Source organism: Onychostruthus taczanowskii, unplaced genomic scaffold, assembly GCF_017590055.1.
Source record: "Onychostruthus taczanowskii isolate IOZ18803 unplaced genomic scaffold, ASM1759005v1 scaffold57, whole genome shotgun sequence".
NCBI classification, from domain to species: Eukaryota; Metazoa; Chordata; class Aves; order Passeriformes; family Passeridae; genus Onychostruthus; species Onychostruthus taczanowskii.
In genome coordinates, this window is record NW_024503346.1 from 3221905 (window position 1) to 3235301 (window position 13397).

A 13397-nucleotide genomic window follows, 5' to 3' on the forward strand; every position below is an offset into this window, starting at 1 on the left:
AAAACGTGGGCGAGTCCTTCAAATACAAACAGGTAAGTTCAGAGCTGCCAATTAGGGCAAGGTGATACATCTTGGCAAATCCTTTAAGAGGCGGATCATAACGCTTCAGGGGCTTCTTTGTACTTCTTTCAGGAAAAGTAGAACTCGGAAAGGTCTGGGCAGCAACCCTTAATGGTTGTTTACTTTAGGGCTTTTATTATGCATGACTGTATGCTGTGTAAAGCTTTCTCTCTTACTCCTCGCCGTTAGTTTACAAATAACTTACTGATATGTATAAAGCTTGTTTTTCCTACTAATTACTGCTCCAAGACTGCCTGGCTTACAGAGAGAATCTGTTTATAAAATAAAACTTAAGAGATTAGGTAAAAGAAGGTAACCTTCCCACAGTACCAGCCAAGAAACTGCAAATTATGAACTCAATTCTCTCCTGACTTGAGATTTAAAATGTTATGACATAACCTGTAGTTGAGGCTAAAAATTACCTACTCACACCAAGGAGCAAAAATAATAAGACCATCCAAATCTAGTTTCCTGGAAAAGAAAATGCATCCCGTTATGATGTTATGTGACCATTCTTTCCCCAAAAGAGAAGGAATTTAAGGAACAAGAGCAGTATTTGAGTGTATTGCCCTGTGGTGCTGGAGCTTTAAAAAATCAGTCCCATTGTCCTGGCTGGAAGGAGTTGGCAGGTTTCACTTGTATCATGCAAAACTAAGAGTTTTGTACTAAATACAGGTATGGGTTTGGTTTGTTTTGGCATGGAATGAAAGACAACAGAGAACAAAAAAGATTAAAGTAAAGCACATGAGCAGAACAGGGATTGTGGTGGACAGGAGCAGCTGAAGGTGTGGCATAAACACTGCAGATGTGCTCCGAGCAGTGAATGCCCACTGTCCTGCTCAGGGGTGTTAATTTTATCATACACATCACTCACTTGACATTGCTCTTATTGCCAGAAAGGAGAACAACACTCTTGTTGTAATTCTAGATCTTTTTAGCTACCTTATGCATTTTTAGCATTTATTAAGTCAAATAACATGATACAAAGAATTTGCATCAGGGAAAGGTGCACTGCATCATGTAGATTATAGTGATGATGTGAGAAATGAATTTTCTTTGGAAGCTTTTTATTTCTGCAAATGGCATCTCCTCCTGAAGTCATGTATGTATAAAGTCCAGTATGTATAAAGTCCAATGAATATCTTTTAGTGTATGTAAATTACCAGTTTTTAAGACCAGCATATTTCTGCTGTTAAGAGGGGCATCTCAAACTCCTGCCCCTGACAGGTTACAGGAATGCTTTATAAATTCTTAGGAACTTTTCAAATGTTTTAAGACAACCCGAGGAGAGAGGGGAGCAAAAAGTGAAGTGTGCTGTAATTATACTGGCCTAGGGCTATCAATAAAGCTGCACTCTATATTAAACCATGCTGTAAATTTCAAAGAAATGTTTTAAAACATTGGAGTAAAAACCAACCAACCAAAACTAAACACAAACAAATTCCCAAAACACAACCGCCACAAACCACTCCAAAACAAACATAAAAACCCCAACAAAAAAACTTTAAGAAAGGGGAGGGTGGATGTCTTAAAAATCTGAGGTGACCTGAAGTTCTGGTTTTATTAATTAAAAAGCGAGTATTGCCTGCAGCTCGCTGCCGGTTCCCAGGGTTGTCCTGGCGCTGTAGCGCTGAGCCCTGCGGCCCCGGGAGCTCCTCCTTTTCCCGGGAGCGCTTCCCTGCCCTTCCCCGAGCCCGGCCGGAGCTCCCGGCGGCTCCCGAGGGCCCCCCCTGCAGCCCTGAGGCCACACGGAGTAGAGGCCTAAAAAACCACGCTGCTTCTGGATAACAAGGCGTTTATTACAAACCACGCTTTCCATGACGAATAAACGTTGTTTATTTGCCCTCTTTGTTCCCGAAACGCTCCGGGAAGGCACCTCCGGTCACAGCAGCGCCCGAGGAGCGGCGGCGCGGAGCCTCCCCCCGCGGCCCCTCACGGCGGGGCCGGGCTCACGTCAGCCGCCGCCGCAGCCTCTCCGCGGGCCCGTCCGTGCTGCATCATCCCGCCTCCCGCCCGCCCTGCCCGGCAGCGTGTGCGCCGCCAGCCGCCGCCCGACCGCCGGCCGCGCCTGTCCCCGCTCCGCGGCCGCCGGGACAGTGGCAACAACCACCCGGGCGAGGGTGAAACAGCACCCGAGCAACGAGCGAACGAGCAGCCGGGAGAGGGTGAACCAGCACCCGGGCGACGAGTGAACCCGCCACCGGGCGCGCCCCCCGCCCGCCTTCCCTCCTCCCTCCCTTCCTTCCCCTCCCTCCCCTCTTCCTTCCCCTCCCTCCCCGTCCCTTCCTCTCTCCGCCTGGTGCCGCCACCGCCGAGGAGGAGGAGGAGGAACATGGCGAAAGCGGAGCAGGTCCTCAGCCTCGAACCGCAGCACGAGCTCAAATTCAAAGGTACGAGGCGGCCGCCGCCATCCCTCGCCGCCGCTCTCCGCGCCGGGCGAGCGGCGCGGCCGCGCTCGGGGCCCGCTCCCTGGCAGCCATTTTCCGGGGGCCGGGCACCGCCGGCAGCTAAAATGTCCTTCAGCGCCGCGCCCGCCGCCCCGCCGGGGCCCCCTGCCGGCCGCCGCCTTCCCCGGCCGGCAGCGGCAACACCGGGCTGTGCCCGGCTGACCTTCCCGGGGGCGGCGGCCGGGGAGCGGGGGGGACCCCGCGGAGCAGGGGTGCGTTCCCCAGGCCCCGCCGGGGGTGTGTGCGCGGCCCCGGCCGAAAGATCTGGTGCTGTAATGTAGGACAGCGATGTCCGTGAGGTAGGACTGGGAACCCAGGTGCCACAAACCCTAGGAACGGATAAAGGGCTTAATCAAAAGACAAAATCAGGAAATTGCTAGCAGTGGAGCTGTTGAAGTGTTCTGCGTGGGTCTTCTGTATAGAATCTAGACGGAGGAAGGATGTTGGGAATAAGATAACGAATAAGGGTTTCTTCTGTGATGTGTCCCAGGCACTGTGGGGTTGCAATCGTGTCTCTGGCCAAAAACGCGAGGCCTCTGGCCAGGTGCTGGGCAGCACTTCCTGGCTTTTCTTGCTTATTATTATTATAATTTAGCAAGCTGTTTGGCTAAGTAAGTCACGAATAGGCTGGCTGTGCAAAAATTCATCCTTTAAATAAAAGTCTTGAATGGGTTTGGGCTTCCACTGGCACTGAAATTCCTGCCTTGCAGCCTGACAGCACAGCTGTAATACAATATTCTGGGATTACAAATAAGCAATCAGCAAGTTTATTTATGCGACCAGAGTCAGAGGTGTTTTATAGCTTCACTTGATTATCTGGCAAATAAGATTTTTTTTTAAAAAATGGAGATCTGTTTATTGGCCTCTGGCAAAAATAATACTCCTTTAAAAAAGCTTTCATGTACATTTTTAAATATAGAGGAGATATTTACCTGTTTTTATTAGTAAATATATTTGAACTGTTAATACAAAGTGGGTTTTATCAAGCAGCCTGTTAATAAACACTGGGAGGAATGAATATATCTTTGTTGTAAGCTGAAGTTGTTATAGCAGCAGTATCAAACATGTTTAAGAAGGAAACTATTGTTGTTTTGACGTTCTTTGTGTTAAGTATGATTAGATTAAAATCACCTCTTGTTCTGGGTAAAATTGCTTTCAGCAAACAAGCAGATCCAAGCTCAGGTGGGCAAAAAGTGGGGCCTTAATTGGCGCTGACATGCTAATGAGACGAAATTGTGGTTCAGGGTTTGTTTTTCTTTCTTTTCTTCATCACAGGTAGATATAAACCTTGCCAGACTCTTGTTTTTTCTTGAAGTAATGATAATTTGTCAGGCTGTCTTTCTTTCAGATGAGGTTTTGGGCTAAATAACCAGTAGCCATTGAAGTTAAATCAACTAACCATAGCGCTTTTGGTTGCCAGATCTTTAGCCAGCAACGTGTACTCCTTATAACATAAAATGCTACTTGACTAACTGCAGCTATTAAGTGGCTTAGTTTCAAAGTACACTTAAATATTAATGTTCAAACAGACTTAATGCTGCGGGCAGCATTCATATGCTTTGGCAATACCTCTGCCTTACAGTCCTTTCTAGCAAGCAGTGCTGACCGCTGTCCTTCATTCAGGAAACACCAGGTTGGAGTATTCATGAAGTAAATTCTGCTCTGAGCATTTCTTGCCCTGCTGATCTTGTGATGACATACTGCCTGGTGATAGGGCTGAAATGATATTGTTACCTTTGTAAATAGTTGCATTTATTTCCAGAGTGTTCCTTGGCCCCCTATAAGTAGATCCAGGCTGACAGAGGTCATGGAGCTGCTGACTGGTACAGGCATCCTTATGGTGTGTGCTGAAAGACATGGTACTCAATGTAGGAAACAGAGAGTGGGCTGTAAACTTAATACTGGAAATGGTGACGGGCTGAATCCAAATGCAGACAGGTAGAAAAAGCAGAAAATTGTTCGCTCTGATGCTGTTGAAAGGCTCTGTGTAGCTCTTCAGTATAAAATTTAGAGGGAGGTGGGATCTCAGGAATAATATAGTGAATAAGGATGTCTTCTATAATATGTCCCAGTCACTTTGGGGTTGCAGCCATGGCCTGCACTTTCACTTCTTAAGGGTTGAAAACCATTTTATAGAAGCTTTTGTAGCCCCTTGGTTTTGCAGTGAATCTCATAAAATCATTTGGTGCTCTGTTTCAAAATACTGTGCTTGTGTCTCGTTTGAAAAAAAAAATATCAAAGGAGTTTTTCATGCTGGAATTTTTTTTTCACAGCATGTGAACATGAGCAGGGGTTGTCTTTCCTCCCGCCTCGCATCTCCTACAGCAGAGCACACATGCTCCAAAATAGCATCAGCGTGTGCTGTGCTGAAATGCAGCTGTGAGTCGTGGGAGGCAGGACACCATTAGGTGCCTGAAGGTGCCCACTTCTTGCCCTGGTCTCTGATGCCGTGTGAAACAGGAGCTTCACTGGCTTGCCAGTGACTTCCTCCACTTCTTGGTCATTGTAGGCTTGCAAAAAAATTATCCAGCTAAAGGTTTACAGCTCAGCATTTACTGGTAATAAATGGTGGAAAAGAACGTGTTGTATACGTGACATTTACATTTATGTTTCCCTTTCTTCTTTTTTTCAGTCTAAGAGATGACATTAATCTGCCAGTAATTTATTACATTTGGGGCTCTGACTTTAAGAATTGCTAGATTTAAACCTGAACAAGGATGTGGAATTGTGCTGCAGGATGCCTCCTGCACCTCACACGAAGGCTGCCCACCGAGGCTGATCTGTCTTTTCACCATATGTGCCCACCAGGACTAGAGATCGGCTGTTTAATGTCAGCAAGTAAAATTTTGTTAAAATACAGCATATTTTAGGACTCCCCTGGGTTTGTGGTGTGTGAGATGCTGCTGCATGTTTGCAGACATGGGGTGCTGGGGCAGTGTTGCTCAGGAGGGGTGGCACAGATGGGAGGTGGCAGAGGCTGAGGGACATTTTGGTGGCGTTTCTGGAGGTTTGCTCCAGGTTAGGCTGGACTTGTGACTCAGCACTCTGTCCGTGCTCCCCAAGTGGCTCCCGGCAGTACTGCCAAGCAGGGATTACTGCCTTGCTAAACTCTGCAGGTCGTGCCAGTTGGAAATGCAGGTTCCTGTCCCCAGTGTGTGATCCTGGCCCTATGCAATATGTCACTGTGTAGCTTTGCTTTCTGCTAAGGGCACAACAATGAACCAGAGCAGCCGACCCTCTCCGCTGCTAACAGAGCAAATTCATCCCTGACCTGGGGCTGTCACCTCTCACTGGCTCAGGGACAAGCCCTGGCTACCTCAGAGCTGCAGCCCAAAGGTGTGGCCTCGGCCTGTGTCAGTGTACTCAGTCCAGCAGTGCATCTGCAGCATTGAAATGTTCAGAATTTATTGTTTAGCCCCAGTCCTGTGCAGTTTGTGTTTCCATGGTGGGGTGGCTGCTGCTCCCTACTGACACTCTGAGCTCCTCCAGGTCAGCCTGAGTAAACTCCAGCCAGATCTGCTCATTGCAGTGGGGTGTGCAAAGCCTCCTGTGTCTGACAGGAATATCCCGTTCCTACCAGATACCAGGCTAAGGATCTTCAGACCAACAGGCCAGTAACATTTGGGATGTGAGATTAGTGTTTGCTGAAGCTGCAGTTGCCAAGTCTCAGAAGAGAGGTGAAGGGCATGTGGACTATTCACTTCTATCTCAGTCCCTGTCCAGATCCATTGGGATTGGTTAAATCACTCCTGCACTGAAGGTATTGGGAGGAATTTGACTTTGTGCTCATTCTCTCCTGTATTGGATAAATAGGAATTTCTAGTCACAGTTTAAGAATGTAAAATAGTGACATTATTGTGAGTACTTGGCTGTTTAGGACAATTTAACATGCATCTTTTAAGCTGAACATTTATATGCTCTTTTCTTTAAACTCTTAGAGCCCTCCTGGTATTCACAGCAGAATGGCAGCCAGTACTAGGATTTCTTTACTCTTTGAAGGCTGCTGTGCCAATGGCTGTCTGCTTTCCTGCTGAAAAATGTACCAGCCCTTGCTTCCCTTTGTCTGGCCTGATTCCAAGTCAAGTTATTGTTACCGCATTAAATATGGGTAAACCTTTACATCTCTCTACATATTTGAATTTAATTATCAAATCATAGTCTTGAAAAGAGGACATTGTATTTAAATAACAGGCAGGCTTCCTAAATCGACACAAATTTATCCTAAAATATATCCCAGTTATCAAAGAAAATCAGTCTTTTTCTTGTGCAGTTAATATTGCACTCACTTTTCTTGCAGCTTAGCTAAAATCAATAACTATTCTATTAAACATTTGTTTAGTTGCACAGACCTGCTGCATCTCACCAAATTACTCTGATTTCACATGCTCCATTGGTTTTATAATTAATTCATCACTTTGCATAGTCTCTTCACTTTAGAAGAGAGGTGTTAGGAGGGAAAAAAAATGGAGGTAAGAGAGGGTAGTGATGCATTGTGAATTTCTTATAACACATCTCTTTTTTGAAAGGTGGAATAAGTTGAAGATTGTGCTTCTCTTGAGCTTCCTTAATCTGATGTCCTGTACACCAGAGACACAACACTCAACAGCTCCACTGGGAAAGGAGAAAGGAATTGTACATGTGGGACTAACGAAAATTTGAAACTTTGAATAGGGTGGTTGGAGCACCAAAGAACAATTGAGATGTGTGAAGCTGTCAAGGAGGTTTTAACTGCATTTTCTGTTAAATTTAATTAATGTATTTAGGTGTCCCAAGACTATTTCCAAAAATACCACAATCTCCTTGAAGGCTTTGGTCAATGTGATTTACGGGTTAAGGACTTTTGAATCATTTTGTACTGCACAGATTTTAAGAATTCCAGTTGAAGTTATGAGCATTAATAGGATCAAAGTATTACTATTTCAGGGAAAGACCTAATGCAGTGATAAAATTTGTCACTTGGCCATTGCTTCTCTTAGTTTTGTGGGATTTTGTGTTTTGAATGTGGTCAACTCCTCGCCTTTACTGGACAAAATGGGCCACGTGCATTCACAACTTCCTGTTCCTTGGGAATCCTGTGTTTGTCCATGGATTTTCAGCTCACTTTGAGCTGTGGAACTATTGTAATGATACGTGAAAAAGTTTTTCAAGTTTGTTATTTAAAGCTCATCAGGATGGCAGCCTGCCAGGCTGATTTGGTCGCTGTGATGTGACCTCTATTCATCACTTCAGAAGATATATCTGATAACAGATTATATTGAAAATACAGATGGAAGGGGTGGCTCTCTCAAGTCCTGGGAGCATGGCTATCATGGCAAAATGAAGACACAGTTAATGTGTCAGAGTGGATGCAGGTTCACACTGGTACTTAGCAGTAAATTGTATTTACCAGCTGCTGCCCCGCATGCCATGTGCAGAGTCCTGTCACCCGTGAAAGGAATATAGAGTAGAAATTTATACAGCAGTTCCTGATAGTGCCTCCTCATTGGAAAATAAATTATTACCTGTTTTTCCTCACGGTGCAAGATTCATAAATTAAAAACTTACCAGTAATTGTGTAATGCCTTATTTCTTTTACAATAGGTTAGCTGCCATTAAATACAAGAGTGAATTCTGTTTAATTGCTCTTTATTCCGAATTAGGATTGTAAAAATTCAAGTACAAGCCTTTAAATAGATTGTCAGATCTGTTTTGAAACTCAGCTGGAAAAAAGGCATCATCACCATAGCAAATGATCCAACTTCATGAGCTCAGGTCAGCTTACATCTATGAACAAATACCCAATTTTAAAAGCACCTTAATTTGTTCTATGCAGGCAGCTCTGGAAGGTATTGATTGCATCAAATGAGTTTTGGATCAGATGAGCAACTTCTACATATGTTATAATGCAATTTTTGTAGGAAACTGGGCGAGGGAGGGTTTGTCTTTTTTCTGAGTGCCTCTGAGCACAGCTTTCTGCCCAGCTGAGGCAGTGCAGGAATCAAATGACCCTTGCTAATTCTGCCCACATCTTGCAGTCACACTCATTTTCTACTATCTTGTTACCATATTGGTCTTATGTTTGCTGCCTGCTGGGAACAGCTAATAACTACTGAATGCATTTCATAGTTGGTACAATAACAGCCTCTTTACTTTCTCTGTCAGTGTGGCTGCTTGGCTTTGAAAGCCTTATTGATGGTGTTTGCAACAGTTCTGTTTGTGGTGACAGCTGTTGTTTCAGACTTAAATTTCATCTTTGTATTTGTAAGAAACGTGACACTTTTTAAGTTTTAACATTATCATCTTGCTGCTGCAATTGTTTTGTTGGGGTTTTTCTGCAAGTAAATCTCACTGATTAGGTCAGGAGCTCTTCCCACTTAGAGCTCTCTCCCCTCTGGATGAGGAACTGGTGTGACAGTTCCTACCACAACATTGAAGGTCCTTTGTCTTCCTGTGTGATCACCAGAGGCAGAAAGAAAGCTTATTTTACATACATATATGAATATTTAACTGCCAGTTTTTCCAAGCTAGGGGTTAGATTCATGCTAAGTCTCTTCCTCTGGCATTTGACCCAGTATTTTTTCAATATATAAACCCTTGCAGTGCTTTGTAGACCAAGATGTCTGTAGAGCCATATAAGATACTTTCTGAGATGCCTGGGATGTTGTTGAGTTTAAAATTTGGCCTGCTGGGCAACCTTTTGTAAAGAGGGATTTGTGCTGTGGGTCTGGAGCAGCTGTCACAGTCCTTGCTGTCACTGGCAGTGTGTGCAGAGCAAATCCCCATTGCCCTGTGTGATTCAGGGCAGGGTAGGGGTGCACAGCTACCCTGGTTGTGGTTGTGTGTTCACACCAGCAGCACAGCCCACACTGAGCTCTGTTAGAGCTGTTCTGAAAAGTGCTCAGTTCAGCTGGAATTCTCCTGGCCCCAAACACATTTGTACAGATTGGGTACTGCTGCTGCCTGCAGTACTTACCCCACGTTATTATAAACACTTCATGAAAATAATCTCTTTACTAAACTACTTCAGTGTCTAGTTCTCTGAGCTGTAAACGAAGTCCCTCATACCATGGTGCATGGATTAAAGATTTTATCATTCTAAATTTAATCCTGTTTTCTTGGTTGGTTTCCACGAGGGGTGGAAAAATAGAGAAGGAGGAGGTTTGCCTGGTGATCCAGTTATTTAGGATGCAGATTATAAAATCATGTAGGTGTGGGGATCACTATGGAGCCAAATCTTATGTTTTTGCAAGCAATTTAAGAGACAAATTAGTTGTGCTTGTAGAAGGCATGTCAAATGACTATATAATTCTTCTAAGAAAAAAAAATTGCACTTTCTTGTTTTTCCCAAGACTGCTACTTTTTTTCATCACACTAGTTAGCTTCATCCTTGCTGGTGCTTCTGATGTTTTTCCCAGCAGTTCACCCTCTCCCTTGTGCAGTTTCATGTTTGCTGTCTGTTGATGTTTGCAGTTAGTGCTTCTTGTGATACGTGAATTAACAATATATTGTGTTTTCTCAAAACGTTTGCATTTCCTCTGGATTGTGATTTCTCATCTTCTGGCTTTTTTATATTTTTACCAGACTAGGAGCAAAGATCTAAGAGCAGTAACATTTTTTTCCCCCCTTAATTTTTGTGTAGCTGGTTTTACACTATGCTTAGTGATGTCATACATTGGTGCAGATGATCACAGAATCATGGAATTGTTTAGGTTGGAAAAGACAGAAGTTTAGGCTTGAAGAACACAACTTGACATTTGTTTCTTGTTCTGTGCCACACATATAAACTGTCAGATTTTTTTTATTTCTGATTAAGTTTTCTCGCTGCTTCTGGCTCAATTTCTGATTTTGTTTTGGTTTTTTTCCTTTTGGTCTTGAAAGTACAGTTAATAGGCTATTTTCAAGAGCTCCCCTGAAATATATTTTGTAAAGTCAGTATTCCTTCCTTTTTTTGTAGCCATAAATAGTGTTCCACTGCCTATTTTATGTGGCTTGGGTTTTTTTTTAACTTATTAGAAAAGCAGCTATTCTTTGTGCATCCCCAGAATATCTAATTGTGTTTGTTTCTTCTGGTATTTTCGACTTATGCACAGTTTTGCACTTTAAAATATTTGCTCATTTGCTATTTAAGTTGCACATCAAATTTCTCTATTTGAGGAGTGAACGTAAAATTAGAGTAGTTAAGTTGCTCCTTCCCTAACATTTTGGTGTGCATTTGAATTGGAGATTAGTGATGAAATTAGACCAGGAAAAAATCACTTAAGAGGGAAAAGTGTAGCTTGGATTGGTGATTAAAATCAGGATGGTTCTTCCAGGGAAACATTTTACATTGACTTCAGTCTTCAGCAGTGTTTTTGTCGGGGAGGTTTGCACATCAAGGCTTCATTGCTCTGTTGCTGCATCCCCACTTCTCCTGGGAGCCTGGGCTTTGTTTTTGTCCTTTCCATAGCCCATGGATGGAGCTCCAGGCTATGTGCAAAAAGGATATGTCTTATCTAAGTGAATCTGGCTACATCATGGTTATTGAAAGAGATGCAGCTGCTGTCCCAGTGTTTCCTGAGCTGTTTTCATACCTGGACAGAGTTGGTTCATGTGATATTTGTGTGCAGAATGAGCAAGGTAATGCAATCTGTTTGGCACTCTGAAAGGATCTGAAAGTGCAGCTGAAACAGGGATACACCTCTGAAAGCTCACCAGGGCTGCTCTCAGTCTCTTCTTCGTGCAAGTGTGTGCAGAAATCTGGTTTAACTTTGTGATGCAGAGAAGAGATTTCATGTTGTGTGATTTTGTCAGTGAAGTTTGCTGTAGGTAATGTTTGGGTGTAGAAAAAAATCTGAAGAGATCACTTGGGAAAAAACAAGTGACTCTGGTACCAAAATTATATGAAGGACATATTCTTCTATTTCTCTTGGCAAGCTTATGTGTGGCCTCTCAGTTCTTACAGCTGTGAAGTCAGACTGTTAATGATCCTCTGAGGGATAAAAGGTGACAAAAATTACATACTAACAGATACCCTGAAAATAGTCTTCAGTCTCATATTTGTTTGGGGTTTGGGCTTTTTTCCCAATTAAGCATAAGGCATGCTCTGAGAAAAATAGTTTATGCTAGAGTAGGCCAGGGAAGGACACTGATTAATCCATCTAAATGGAGTAACTTACTGCCAACCTTGCTCCAACTTTGGCATCTGAATCATGTAATTTTGTTGGGTTTCTGCACTCTTTTTTTTTTTTCCCTCTTAGGTCACTTTATTGATTGCATACTTCTTTAAAAAATTGCTCCACTGCATCAGCTATTGCATAGGGAGTGATGTGGATGTTGCTTCTATTTTTGCAATACTTTGTCATCCAGGCATCCGCTGTTTGACACAGCAGAAGTGGAAGGGACCACTCCCCTCCTGTCACTTTGTTTCAAGGGCTCTTTTGGGTGAGGAGGTGGGTGCTGGGAGTAAAGATGTTGATTCTGCAGGGCTGGGGGTTTGTAGCTAATTCCTTTTAAAATCTGAGCTGAGGTCAAAAGGTTGGCATGTGGTTTACACAAGGATTTTTTTTTAAAAATAATTACCAAATTTGGGGGATTTGGGTTGTCTCAGTGAGTTACTTGTGAAATCAGATATTTATGCAACACAGGCTCTTCTTGCTTCTGATTTTTTGGCTTCTTTGATTTCAAAAGTTGCGGATGCTCACTTAATTATGAGAGTCTCCAGAGCCAGATGATGATGATGATTAAACCTTGGCACACGGTACTTTTTAAAACACTAATCTTCACAAGATTCTGTGTGATTAGGTAAGTATTCTCCTTACTTGACAGAGAGGGGAACTGTAAGGGTCCAAACCTGCTTCTGTTTTGGAGTTGCTGTCAACTCTTAAGGTTCTTAATAGCAGAAGATCAAGCCCTTAAGTGATTTGTCTAAAGACAAGTAAGGTGGTGGGAGAGTTTGATTGGATCTTGGGTGTTCTTGATTCTCAGGCACCTGGCTGATAGCTCAAGATGTCTTGCTTGACATTTCAGCTCTTTTCATTTTAGTGTTTATCTTCAAAGGTCATCAGCTTTATATATGACTTTAAAAGAAGCGTGTGCAGTAAGTCAGGGTCTTCACCTGTTATTGAGCCCTCTTGCACATCACTACTGATTTTATTTTGCCTGTCTCTCTAATGCTGTCAGACATCCACGAAAAGAAAATGGGAGAGCCCATGGAAATAAAATGAAATCACTTGGTGTTGTCAGAGGCAGTAAAGGAACTGAGAAACCTCTTGGATGTGAAGATGAGAAAAGTTGCAGGTAGAAGTATTGAACTGATCAGATGGAGAGATGGATATGGTGGCTGTTTGATGGTGCTGACACCTCTCTCTAGAGCAGGGCAAGGGGCATCCCAGTTTGAGGGGCTGACAGAGCTGGGGGAGGCACTTAATGCTGTGGGAGAGGGGCCAGTGTGGGGTGGGAAAGGGATGAGTATCATGTTCAGCCCCCATCCTTTCCCCTCACACAGGGCCAGTGTGGCTCTTTCACTGGATTAATTACTGCTCCGTGTGGAAATCTACCAGTCACATATAGGATTTGGGCTCTTGAGAACAGTCACAAAACAATTCAGGTTTCCCCTCTATTGCTTTCCACCATCTCCCTTATTAAAGATTCTTCAGTTACCTTTCTATGGCTGATTAATGTGTCAGGTGATTAATGACTTTCATCTGACACATCAGTGGGATTAAACCATGGTGAAATACATCCTTCTCCTCCTATTATTGCATTCCACTGCTTTCCACAAAGGAAGTACAAGAGAGGTTATCTCATGAGAAGCTCTGCCTGTATTTCTGGCTGTTTCCAATTACCTTGCTGTTGGATACATGTCTGTGGTGAGCTGGAGTTGCAAAAGTTGTTTAGGGGAAGATGCTGAAAGTGCATCTAAAACACTCTGGG

The 13397-nt window shown here is 43.5% G+C and overlaps 1 protein-coding gene across 3 annotated transcripts in view; it reads left to right on the top strand.

Moving 5' to 3' along the window:
- The first annotated feature begins 2321 nt into the window (after window positions 1-2321).
- Window positions 2322-13397, top strand: part of VAPB (VAMP associated protein B and C) — a 32714-nt gene continuing 21638 nt past the window's right edge. For all 3 annotated transcript variants that reach the window (XM_041417757.1, XM_041417756.1, XM_041417758.1), the window contains exon 1: window positions 2322-2450. In XM_041417757.1, the coding sequence (XP_041273691.1) occupies window positions 2393-2450 (58 nt within the window). In that variant the 5' untranslated portion in view covers window positions 2322-2392. The remainder of the gene's footprint in view (window positions 2451-13397) is intronic.